Source organism: Carassius gibelio, chromosome A22 (assembly GCF_023724105.1).
Source record: "Carassius gibelio isolate Cgi1373 ecotype wild population from Czech Republic chromosome A22, carGib1.2-hapl.c, whole genome shotgun sequence".
NCBI lineage: Eukaryota > Metazoa > Chordata > Actinopteri > Cypriniformes > Cyprinidae > Carassius > Carassius gibelio.
Window position 1 is genome coordinate 16,451,217 of NC_068392.1, and position 14,220 is coordinate 16,465,436.

The window sequence follows — 14,220 nt, forward strand, 5'->3', positions numbered from 1 at the left end:
ATAGTTACTTGAGTAAGAGTAAAGAAGTATCAGATTAAAAAAAAAAAAAAAAAACCTTGTTAGTTACTTTGGGTCAAAAACTGAATATCTATAGTCAATTTTTATTTAGATATATAGATGAAATGTGTGTGTAATTATATATATATATATATATATATATATATATATATATATATATATATATATATATATATATATATATATATATATATATATATATATATATATCATCAGCCTTTACTCCAGTCTTCAATGTCACATAATCCTTCAGAAATACTACTATCAGTTATGTTCTTTTTTAGCTTTCTATTCATCAAATAATCCTAAACAAAATGTCACAGGTTCCAAAAAATATGAAGCATCAAAACTGTTTCCAGCATTGGTAATAAATAAATATAGTAGAATAATTTTTTGAAGTATCATAACTGTGAAAAAAGCTGACGTAAATGCTCATTTGCATCACTGAAATAAATTATATTTTAATGTATTATATATGTATACATAACCTCTGACACAGAGAAGAGTGAAAACTCCTCACATGACCACTAAGTTACCGAACATCTGAACATAACGAACCGAATGCAGTTTACTTAAGTTACAGATATGGGTGTCAAATCATAACATATTATTAATACAACTGACTTTATATTAAATGTGTATTTAACATTGAAAGTTAATGTGATACAATAATGGCTACTAATCTTTCATTGTACAGAAAGAAAGCAAATAACATTTACAACATTTTCAGACAGTCTAGAATTCAATCACTCTCAAAAACTCCCAGTAAAATCACTGAAACTGTTAACACTGTGAAATCAATATCTTATTTACAGATTCGTACACACATCTGCACTTTTTTGTTTTTGACAAGAGAATTCGCCAGAAAGAGGTATTCAGTCAGCGAGCGAGTGAAGGGAGCACACTATATTGATCGGCTTTTTTTTGTCTTTTGGAAGCTGCATTCAACTTGGCTCCCTTCTGTTATAAGTTACACGTACAACAAAGTAATGTCATAGTGGTATTGTGTTCTGTTATCGAATGTAGCCTAAGTTATACCTGTTGAACTGTGGACAGCACACGCGGTGTTAATCTAATAAAGATCTTCATATTCTTTTTCATCATTTAAGTTTTACGGCAGTTGACATCCATAGTGTTGCATTATTGCAATCTGTTATATCACTATAACTTAGTAAATTTTAATTAAACTCGTCCTTCCAGTCCAGTTCTCATTAGAAAATTAAACAAATATCTCCGTACTTGGTATTTTTTTCCATATGTTACTATATTTTTAACATTTCATTCTAATATACCTATTTCCCGTAGCTGATTCTTGAACTCTTGTCTTTCTAGTATATATTTCTTACATGATATAAAGATGTTATAAATTGTTTCCTAATCGAGTTGGGTGTTTTCCTATAATATGAAGAGTTTTGTTTAGCTTGCAATGTCCAATCCTCAATCAGTTTATTATGACTTGTTCCTTCTTTTTTCCCCCTTTCTTACTTTCCATACCTATCATATTTTGTATCATGTACAGATGTCTCCCTTTAATTTCATTATCAATTGTAGCTGCCACTTTTGTATTTTTTTTCCTCACTAAACTCTTCCCTTCCGATTTGATAATTTAATTTTGACATCAACATTTTCATTTTTTTGTTGCTTCTTTTGCCAGTCCGTCTACTCTCTCATTTCCCTGGATGCCCATATGTGCTGGTACCCACAAATATGTAATGTATTTCCCATGCCTACTTATTCTTGAGTTTGTAAATAGAATCTCATAAAGTAATTCCTGAAGATACAGAAACACTACATATTACAATGTTGTCCCATCCGGATTGTTCAATCCATTCTAATGCTAGTCATTACTAGCAAACAATAGCCTTTAAAGATTTGCTTTCAATTCAGTGCAGATCCATAGCCAGGTCTTCAACGCTCTTAATGTTAGGGATACAACACTGAGTGAACCGCTTCAGAAGCTCAGCCCGCACGGCAGGAACCAAATGAATTATTCAAATTGATTCACGAACCAATTCACTGGTTTGCCAACTCCTTTGATAAAGCCTTTGAACAGAACTGACTCAAAAGAATGAATCATTCGCAAATGAGCATTGCTCATTACCCAGAGAAAAGTAGACGGCGCGTTTGGAATAAACTGAAGTATTTATAACTTTTATTGCATTAAAATAAAGTAACAAGAGGAGCGTTGCCCAAGGTAATGAAGTAAAAGTACAGATTTCCCCCAAAAATTTACTTAAGTAAGAGTAAAAGAACCCATCTTTAAATATACTACAAAAGTATTAGTTACCCAATAAATTTACTCAAGTAAATGTAACGAAGTAAATGTAACTCTACCCGACCTGAGCAGATAAACGTAAAATTGTTATTTTGGGGGTGACTATCCCTTTAAAGCAAAAACAACTTACATTTTGATTTCATGGGGACTTTAATTGTTTTCATTTGATTACCATAAAAATATGTTGGGCAATGCATAATATTGATACTCTACATGTGTAATTGTGTTGTAGTTTATTAGTATATGGACATTGTTCTTAGAGGGGCCCTCTTCCCCTATCTCCCCTTATATTTTGAATTTTAAAACATATAGGCTTTATTTAACTGGAATGAATGATACAGGATGTACTGCGTGTCAGCTTGCTTACTGTCTTACTAACAAGAAACTATGCTTCTAACCACAGGCTGAAGCCTGTAGTTCAAAACACTTAAGTTTGCAATGCTGTTTGAAAATTCTGTAGTATGTCTGAACTCTGGTTTCGGGAAAGCTGAATTGTGGAACTAGTAACATTAAAACTTGTGACTATAGTTAGCTGAAATTGCTTTTGGGAAACATACCCTAGAACAACACTTGGACAGCGACTAATGATATTTAAACAGTCCACAGGACACAAATACAGAAAAAACATAACAAGATCATTAAGATTTTTATACAAATACCCTTTTTTAAACAGCATCTGTGTTTACTCACATGCTACCGTATGTGTCCAATACAGTTTTTCCCTCAGTGTAGCACTACTCATTCTTTGGTGGCAGGCAACCTGAATGAAATACATTAATTTGAAAAGTTATTACATTGTTTAAATAAGCCATTATACATCCATAAAAAAGTGCATATTGCTTTAGATTAGAAAATTTCAGAGCTAGAATATTACACAGCCCATGCATTCAATTCTTAAAAATTACTATGCACACTTTCTCAAGTATTTCTGTTTTTGTTATGTTTTTTACTGCCATTTTGCCTGAACCCCCTGGGGGCTACAGCTTGCAGTTAGAGCGTCCTTTTTACATATTCCAGATTCTGTAACAAATTATGAAAATATTGAATATCTCACATGCATAATTACTGTAGGTATTATTTGAATTTAATATTTAAATGGCCCAGAAATTTTGGGTATTGAGTTAGCGATGGGACAAGTATTAAAATGCGAGATGCAATGGACTCTTTTTTAATAATAAATTAAACATTACATTAAACATAAGGCCATAAAAAAAAACAAGCACAGAAGAGGAAACACTGTGGGGGAAGCAAATGGAGATAAATAGGGAAGCAAACAAAGCAGGACAGGTTCAGCAAATGAACCAACAAAGCCCTTAGTATGACTGAAAGAGTGCAGGTCAGGGAACTGTTAGTCTTTCTAATAGAAACAGGTTTTTATTATACAGTAGGTTATAATGATTAAGAAATCCCTGTTTGATCCAAACTCAGAAGGTGGCAGTAATTTACCAATTAGCTCGATGCCAACCGCTATTAAAAAAGGGGGGTGGGCTTGGAAGAGCAAATAATGGGTTAACAAGAAGGGTGGGTATCAAGAATTCTAGACAGGGGAACTCATGGCACATAGTAGCACAAAATAAATCCATGTGCCCACACAAAAACAGGACACAGGTGTTTCAGGGCGCTGCTTCAAAACTAAGAATAAACATGACCAAAGTGACAGCAGACTCTGACATAAATAAATGTAAAATAAGCAAAATTACTCTCAAGCATACTTGTAATATCTGAACTTATATTTTAACATTTTTATTATATAAATTATATACAAATATTGTTTTTGTTAATAAGTCATTTACTGTTGAATATATTTATTTGGTTTATACTTATTCTTACTGTGCATGTTCAGTTACGTCATTGTTTGTAGTTCACTTGAACAGATATTGACGCACATGCAATAAGTTCAGAAAAATGGAAGAACACAAAACTTTTGACCATTTCATAACTGTATTTGATATAGCATAAATTGGCTAACAAGTGTAGTATCTCTATAAATAAGTTGTTGAGAAGATATCGCTAAGCAAGAGGGTTATGCTATATGTGAAAAGTGTAATTCTTTATTGACTTGGAAGAATAAACCAAGATGAAGGAAACTAAGGACTTCATTTGATGAATGCAAAATAGGAATATACACGTCAAAACTTGTGGTATAATCAAAAAGAAACTCACATGTCCCGTTCATGTAAGTCAATAGCTTTCTCCGTTGTTAAAGCCTAAAGGAATTATTGCAAGTGCGCAATTTACAGCACATTAGAGGAAGACCATGCATACAAAGTCAGAAGGGCTCGTTTGCTGTGGACAAACAAAGTCATGCCGTATTGTGTTCGAAGGAGGAATGACTGAAGCAAGATCAATCATCTTCTTTGCAAGAAGAGTTAATGTGAAACTTCATAAGTGAACTTGCACGCTTTTAGGTTTCACAAATGGCGGACAACAAAGACAACGATGATGATGCTATTACTTGGTCCGAACGCAGGAGGGCGCCAACTGACAAGGGTTTGGAAGAGAAGTTCCACAGCAAGCACCAGAAAAGACAAGTTGAGGCAATTAACTGCGAAATCAAACGAGATTGAACTACTTATGGAGAATGTTTGCAACTTGAATAATGTTGAAAACCAGCAATTTAGAGTCTACAAAAGGCTGTTTGAAGAATTTGTTGAAAGTAATGCATTAGTGTTGCTGTATTTAAAAGATGAAGAGCATGATGCCAATCAGCCTAAATTAATATGCTGCAAAAAAAAAATTGGTTGTGGTTTGAGGAAACCAAGAAGTGCATTTAGCTGTGTCAGGAAGTAGCGCAATGTCTGTTTCCCAAAAATCCTCAATATCCACACCATCCCCAGCTTGTCTTAAGGAAGAAGCTAACAGAGCAGCTTTGTTGGCTAAATCAGCACCTTTGAAGGCAGGAGTTGGAAATGAAAGAAGCAAAGTTAAAGGCTGAAATGGAAAAGTTGCAAATAGAAAAGGCTCTTGCAATGTCTAATGCCAAAATTATAGTGCATCAAGATTGTGAAGAAAAACAACAATGTGCAAGTCAAAATTGGGCTATCCAAGCAGCTGATGTATGCATTCCAAAACAGGAGCATTATGAATATGATGATTATAGTGTATCATCAAATCATTACAAAAAGTCATCACATCCTCAAGTAATTTACTCAAGTATGCCTGTAAGCTTCAGACCTAAGAAAACAATTACTGCTAAGGGATGGTCAGCACCAGTCAATGAAGTATCTGGCCGTGATACATCAGAACTTCAAAGAGTGATGAAACTCAGACAGATATCACAGCAATGCTCGTGAAGAATCAACAGATGTCTTGTCTACTTCAATGTGATGTTCCTTTGTTTCATGGAGATCCACTTGAGTTCAGGTCTTTTATGAAAGCGTTCAAAGATGCTGTCAACTCCAGAGCTGACAGTAGTGCTGAAAAGTTGTACTTCCTGGAGCAGTATACTTGAGGTGAGCCCAGAGACTCTTGCACGAGAAGTTTGGAAATGAATTGAAAATTGCAACAGCCTTAATGCAAAAGACATCCAAATGGCCTGAAATAAAGTCAGAGGATGGAAAGTCTTTAAGTGCATTTTCATTGTTTCCTAGTCACTTGTCGCTATGTAATGGAGGATATTGAATATATGGATTAGTTGCATAATCCTACCAACATGAGGATTATTATCTCAAAGCTGCCCTGCAAGTAGCGCAAAAGATGGAGAGCATATGCTTATGACTATGAGGAGCACAACAAAAGAAGTTCATTCAGTTGGTGAAGTTTGTTGATCAAGCAAAGGTAATATTAAACCCACTGATTGGAGATCTGGATGCTCTGACAGGTGATAAGCTGAACAGAGAAGGAAAAAGAAGCAACAGTTTTGTAATTGACGTCAAACAGTTTGGTGGAGCTCAAAAAGAATAGACTATGTTGAAAACCAACAGAACATCAGTCATCCGTGCCTACACAAAACCTTGTGCATTCTGTGATGAAGGCCATACCTTGGAGCAATGTTTTCAGTTCGGTGTTAAGCCATATAAAGACAAATTTTACTTTTTAACAAAGAGTGCATTTTGCTTTGGATGCTTGGTGAAGGGACACTTAAGCTGTAACAGAAGAAGCACGTCAGCTGTGCTCAAAAAAAAAAATCCTGGCATTTTACACTTAACCACACAAGGCAAGATTCCTGAAGATTGAAGTTACCACTTACCTGCCACAGTGAGTCATGAGACAAGTGCCTGCACTGGGTCCAGAGACAACTGTGTTCTTGCCAAAGTTTCTGTCAAAATAAAGAGTAATATGTGTGTGGAAGTGTATGCTTTTATGGACCCAGCCAGCTCTGCCACCTTCTGTACTGATGCACTAGCAAGACAGTTGAATGTCCAGGGTAGAAAGATTGATATGATGGTAAGCACCATGAACTCAAAGAAACGAGTGGAAAGTTATGTGCTCACCAACTTAGAAGTGAGTGCATTGGAAGAGAACAACTTCATTGAACTTCCCAAAGTGTTTACACGAATGAGCATACCAGTGTCAATGGAAAACATTCCAAATGACAAATGGCTGTACCTCAATGAAGTTGCGTCAAATTGATGCTGGAGTGGAAATCCTCATTGGAAACAATGAGTTCAAGCTTCAGGAACCTTGGGAAGTAATTAATAGTAAGCACAATGGGCCATATGCAGTGAAAATGTCTCAAGGTTACGCATGTAACCATGGTTCCTCGAGGGAGCGAGACGCTGTATCGAAACGCTCTGAATATCATGTGTAAACTGACCATTGGAAGAACATGACGTCACACACTGCCACACTGCCAGACTACCAAATCCCCGCCTAGTGTGTATTTGAAGAGCACAGCTTAGGACGAGAGAACATAAGAGCTGGGTGTGGCTTGCATATCTAGACTATGGAGTCTAACGAAAGTGAAGGGTGCGGACCACCCTGCAGCTCTGCAGATGTCCAGCATGGATGCACCTGCTAAGAAGGCCTTGGAGGCCGTCATACTCCGTGTGGAGTGAACCTTACCTCAGTATTTGAATGAGCTCCTTTTACATTATACTCCTCTACGTCCGCTACGTTCTCAAAACTCAGGCAATTTGATAATACCTAGAATATCAAAATCAACTGCGGGCGGCAGATCCTTTTCCTATTTGGCGCCTAAACTCTGGAATAACCTACCTAACATTGTTCGGGAGGCAGACACACTCTTGCAGTTTAAATCTAGATTAAAGACCCATCTCTTTAACCTGGCATACACATAACATCAGGGCCAGCGCTCCACACACGCACATCACGCACTGCGCGTAAAGCACCAAGTGCTTGGGGGGGGGCACCAAAAAATCTGGGTCTTGAAAAAATCATCACAATAGGATACTAGTATAAATAAAAAATAAAATATTTCTAAAAGCATGTTAATATACAAAAGCAATACAAAAGTAATAAAGGCCTAGACCAAAATAGTCGAGAAAAAGGTTAATCTCTGTGCCAGTCTCCCTCTGGTGCCCCCCCTTCCCCACCTCCCAGTGGTCTGTTCGATTATGCCTCAATCAATGTCAAATTTGGCAGACACCGACCTCAGACATGGCCTCGAAAAGGCACCAAGAGTCGGGGAAGGAAAAAAGAAAAAAGAAGAGACAGCGGGATGATGCTCGCGCGTCGCTTGCAGGTAAGACAATGTTTTAAATAAAAATGTTAGTTCTAAAAGAACGGCGTTAGGTAACGAAGTTATTTTACTTTTATTACTTTTCCCGTCGTTACAACGCCGTTAACGTTACTGAACGTGAAATGTGGTGTGTTACTATGCATTGATTTAATAAACTACGCAATCCGAACGCACCCCTGGCTCACACAGCGAGTGAGCAGGTGGGTTAATGACGAGATAAGCGGTTGTGATTGGCTAAGGCAGAGTCATGTGTTTCATGGTAGCCAATCAGAGCCAGTGTTTTTACACACATGCCGGCACATGCGGCCAGCGGAGCCAAACACACACACACATACACACACACACACACACACGCAACAGCTACACAGAGATTTGCAGCAGAAATGGCGAGTCAGGAGCAATCCGATGAAAAGTTGGCATTTTCAAGGTGAAGATATAAGCACTAATTCAAATTCATTGTGGTCAAAGGCAAGAACGTGCATGTAATGTGTACATGTAATGTGTGACACGCATCTACAAAGCTAGTGGCCAAAAACACTTCTTACAAAGATAATACTTGAAGTGCAGGATAAAACTCTTGATGTCTGTTGACGTGCAATAAATATTGAAAGTTATGTACCTGTCTGTTCTACTCATTTCATTTTGAAAAAAAAGTACAAATTCTCTGACATTTTTTTATTTTTTATTTTTTTTTACCGTAACGCAAATAGTTACTTTCCCTGGTAACGAGTTACTTTTATTATAGAGTAATTCAGTTACTAACTCAGTTACTTTTTGGAACAAGTAGTGAGTAACTATAACTAATTACTTTTTTAAAGTAACGTTCCCAACACTGCTTGTGAAAGGTTCATGAAAAATGTGAGCTGGATCAATGGTCCTTCTTTTCTCAAAGAACCAGAAAGCAACTGGCCTGAGACAAATCATGACCTATCAACAAATGTGGATGACAGTGAGGTTAAACACTCAGTAAATCTTGTGAATGCAGTGGATGGCACAATTGATGTAAACAAATTGATCAATAATTGCTCTGATTGGTACAAATTAAAGAGATCCGTGGCATGGATCCTTCATTTCAAAGACATGGTTATACAGCGCAGAAATCAAATAACAGTCAAAAACAGAAAAGTTCTGAGTTGTAAAACAAATTCCACAACAGAAAACTGCAAAGCTATAACAATGCAGGACTTAACAAGGGCTGAAAATGAGATCATTAAGTTCACTCAAAGTCAAAGATTCAAAGAGGAAATGTCAGAGCTGCCACTCGATAGGTTAATACCAGATCAACCCACTTTCACCAATGTTGGGGTTGACTACTTTGGACCATTTGAGGTCAGACAAGGATAAGGGGTATTGTTTACCTGCCTGACGATAAGAGCTGTGCATATTGAAGTTGCACATACACTTGACACCGACTCGTGTTTAAATGCCATCTGTCACTTTGTGTGGAGGGGGGGGTCAAGTGTCAATTATGAGAAGTGACAATGGTACTAATTTCATAGGTCCTGAGGTTGAACTGCGCAAAGCCATTCAACAGTGGAAAAAAATCCAAAATCGAAAGTACTTTCTTGCAAAAATGCATTCAGTGGATGTTCTACCCACCTTCTGGATCCCATTTCTGTGGAGTGTGGGAAAGACAGATAAGGTCCATTAGAAAAATCCTGAGATCTGTGCTGAAAGAACAAACACTTACTGATGAGAGCATTCATACATTTATATGCGGAGTGGAAGCAATAATAAATGACATACCATTTACCGTTTCAACAGATGATCCCACAGATCTGGAACCCTTGACACCTAATCACCTTTTATTAATGAAAAGGCAACCAGCTTTACCTCCTGGACTTTTCAAAAAGGAAGTCATGTATGCACGTCGCAAGTGGAAACAAATTCAGTGTCTTGCTGATCTATTCTGGAAGTGGTGGGTGAGTGAATATTTACCTTTGCTCTAGGAGCGTCAAAAATGGACTCAAGTAAAGAAAAAACTTTCAGTTGGAGATGTTGTCCTGATAATAAACGTCTCGTCTCCAAGAAATTTATGGGTCTTTGGAAGAATCATGAACACATTTCCAGATAAAAAAAGGACTGGTAAGACGTGTGGTGTTTAAAACTAAGACCAATACCTTGGAAAAGCCTGTTGACAAGTTGTGCCTTATCTGTGAAATGCACTGTTAACTACTCCTCAAATATTAAGGAGAGTTTCGATACCTTATGAAGACTATGGATGTTCCAGAATATAGATAAAAGACACTTATTGTCTTTAAAGTAATGCAAAGTATAACTATTATTTCAGTTAAAAAAGTCTTTGTTAAAAAAGTCTGTTTTGGTTAAAAAAGTCATTGCCAGTCTGCCTGCCTGTCAATTAGGGGCCGGTATGTAAGAGCCATATTTCATATTTAAGAATTTATATTTTCAAATTTGTATTTTGTAAATTATATATATATTTTTTTAAATTAGTCATTTACTGTTGAATATATATTTATTTGGTTTATATTTCTTCTTAATGCGCAAGATATTGACGCACATGCAAAAAGTTTAGACGAATGGAACAACACAAAACTTTTGACTGTTTCATAATTGTATCTTATATAGCATAAATTGGCTCACAAGTATAGTATCTCTAAGTAGTATCGCTAAGCAAGAGGGTTATGCTATATGTGAGAAGTGTAATTCTTTATTGACTTAGAAGAATAAACCATGATGAAGGAAACTAAGGACTTTGAGTGATGAATGCAAGATAGGAAGATACATGTCAAAACTTGTGGTATAATAAAAAAGAAACTCACATGTCCCATACAATGCTGATGGCCTAAATATCAGCACATACACCATTTTTTGCCTTTTACTCAGAGAGAGAGAGAGAGATTGTTACTGTTTGGTTCATATATGTGTTAAGGAGTTAAAATAATATGGAATGAGAAACATTAAATCAATTTATAAATTTATAATGCACATTAGCTCACAGAGCTGAAGCTGTATGATTTTTTTGGACGTTCAAAGACTTCAAACTAACAAACAAACTTAACCACAGTCAAGAGGAAGTAAAGTTAGGTTTGTGCTGACCACACATGTAGAGTTTTCTTTTTTCAATTGGTAATATTTTAATTAATAAGTATTAATCTCTAAATTCATACCTGTAAAAGATACATTTATCTACACTGTTTTTTTTCTGTTATTCTATTTCCTACTGAAATGTTTGTTTTGGTTTGACAGTTTTATGGAAATGAATAAGATGCATAGAATAGGAACTGAGAATCTCTGTAGTGAAATAGGTTCAAGTGAACATTTGCTCATCGTGTTTCGTGTTCATGTTCACTTGGTAAAAGTTTAAACCACCAGGTGAGTGCAAGTGTGTTCAGTTGTGTTGTCTGTCACTGTCCAAACCAGTGGAAAATTTCATGTGTCTGAAATATGTTGCATGTAAACCACGAACAAGAGCTGTGCAAAATATAGACGTAAAAAAAAAAAAAAATTACAAATAACATACAAAACATTTAGTATGCATGGCAAAAAAAAAAAATCTCTCTAGTACATTTATTGAGGTTGGTTTCCTTGATTTCCAGCTGCATGAAAAATAATAACATATAAAAATGTAGAACTAGTAGAAAATTCTTTGATTTCATGACAATACATCGTGCATGAAGAAGTGAAATGTATATTCAGGACTGCCAGCTGATTTATGATCAAGTGTAATTTGTTGCATGACGTTTCTTGAAAGTTGCAACGGCAAAAAGTGTTTTTAGCCTTAAGAAACCTCATTTGCCCTGTGGTTTGGAACTCTAAGAACTAGTGTGAACATATCAGCACATGTACAACAAAGAAACATGATGATTGTTACCATTATATATAAACAAGATCTCTATTCAAAATAACCAGAAAAAAACCATTATATTAATGGTAATTTTTATAATAATTACCACTTTGCAAAATAAGGTATGTCTAACTTTTAAAAGGTATATTAAAATGAATACATGTTAGCTTATTATGGCGCAGTAATGTATTCTACATTATATATTGGTGGTAGACAATCTTGCTCTGCTCTGGACCAGACCTGGTGTTGCCGGCACACATGGAAAAATCAATTTCACCACACTGAAAGAAGATGATATTATAATAAGACAAAATGTACATTCATTCTGTCACCATCGTAGATGAAGAGAATTTATTTGACACGTATTTCAGTTTTTAAAGCACCTTTTTTTTATATTTATATTTTTTTTTTTTTATCAAAATCGAGTATTTCATCAAGTCATGTAACAGCACAATATATTAAACATTTCAGGCCATTCAGATAATAAATGGATTTACTGCAATAATCAGGACATTGGATGAAAAAAAAACAAAAAAACAAGATAATAATTATTAAATAAGCACCTTACCTGTAGATTATTTGAGTCATTTTTACATCTTCCAGTTGCATCAGTGTTGCTCTTCACCAAACCTGAAACAATGAATGAACCATCACTGAATTCACACAGTATAATGGTCTAAACAAACAAAGAGCATGTGTAATGGTTGTTTGTGTAGATCTAGAGTCTTGTCTTCTTGTATTTAGTTCAGTGAGACCTGAACATACTCGCAGTAAAAGCAGTACAAACCTATTAATGCAAAGATCAGAAGCACATTCAGCAGAACAGATGTGATGATGGTCAGGTTTCTCCATGGTGTTTCCTGTTCTGAAGCATTATTTGGGTCTGTACAATATGTTTGGTTTTATCAGTCTTTATTCAGTTTCACAGAACAAAGACACTTCAAAAGTATTAGTTATTCATAAATGTGTATAGTATGTTTATAATTGAAAATCCATCTGAAATGAGAAAGTAACTCACCTCTGATGTAGATTTTGGTGCCGTTGCTGAATTTTTGTGGTTCACTAGTTTTCACACAATAATAAACTCCTAATTCATCAGCGCTGATATTTCTGATGAACAGACTACTGTTAGTTTTCACTGAGTATTTGTCTTCAAAGATGCTGTTTTCATATATGGCTTCTTCAGTTCTGCTACTGAAAGTGCGTAAGATCAACTCTGGAGGATCCGGTGATTTCTGTCTGAACCAGTAAATCTCCTCTATATCAAGATCACAGCTTATAATCACATCAGCTCCTAAAATTACTGCTGTGTTTGTTAGACTCTCTGTGACTCGAGACCACATGAACAGATCTAGGAGTGAAAGAAAACACATTTATTAACACATTTAACAAAAATAAACCCCATGTACTGATTCAATATAATATGTGAAAAACTCACAGATCTGAAGCTGGATGATCTTCATCGTGTGATCCAGATGAATCTCTTCTATACTGTGATCATTCAAACATCTTTTACTGTGAGCGGAAACACTGTGAAACCTCAAGCACACAGAGAAGAGGAAGTCAGAGCTGGGCTTCTCTGATAGCACTTCAGCCATCTTCAGGCCTGTAACCTTGAATGCACTAAAAATGCAGTTTATAAATGTTAAATACAAAAACGAAAATTTGACAGAACTTAAATAGCAACAATCCTATGCATTTTGTAACAACAGTAGCAATGGTGTTGTTTGTAAAAGTACACTACTGTGCAAAAGTCTTAGGCACATTAGTATTTTATGGACATGTAAACTGAATCCAGAGGAGTGGAGTCCCGAGGTGTAGGATGGTCGACACCTGACCAAGGCAGAGCCGGAAGGATGAGGGATCCAGGCAGAGCCAGACTCAGAGCATGGCAACACTGGAGCATGGCAGTCCTGCGGAGCTCGGACCACAATGATGGTGGGCTGAGGGCGAGCAGAGGGTCTGCCAGATGACAGCGGTGGAGGAGGCATGAGTGGTTGGGAGGGTGGTTATTTCGTAGGAGCAGCCACAGGAGGACACATTCTAGGAGCGGGCACTTGAGGACACATTCTAAGAGTGGGCACTGGAGCTGGACCCGACACTGGAGCGAGCTCTGGGGCTGGAGCCCTTCCTGGGCTTAACTGGGGATCAGGAGCCCTTTCTTGGGCCTTACTGGAGAACAGGAGCCCATCCTGGGCATAACTGGGGAACAGGCACTGCAGAATTGGAAGCCCCCTCAGGGCTCGACGAGGAAACCAAGGACAAAGGAGGGCTGGACGGGACCAGCGGAGATGTCAGAGAGAGGAGAGGGGGCAGTTCATCCTCCAGTTCAGATGCCCAGTCCATAAATTCTGCCTGCAGGGGATGGAGCTCCTCTCCGCAGTTACCCTGTCTGTGTCTGCAGCAATCCTCAGCTGTCGCTCTATGTGACGATGGCTCGTCGGTCACGGTGGGCTCTGGCTCTCCATCAGCAGTGGG

The 14,220-nt window shown here is 36.9% G+C and overlaps 1 gene segment (V, D, J or C); it reads right to left on the bottom strand.

Moving 5' to 3' along the window:
- Window positions 1-11,457: 11,457 nt before the first annotated feature.
- LOC127942644 (Ig kappa chain V-III region PC 3741/TEPC 111-like) lies at window positions 11,458-13,087 on the bottom strand. The segment is given in 4 exon segments: window positions 11,458-12,023; window positions 12,311-12,372; window positions 12,530-12,625; window positions 12,761-13,087. Coding segments are annotated over 4 exon segments (573 nt in total).
- Window positions 13,088-14,220: the final 1,133 nt, after the last annotated feature.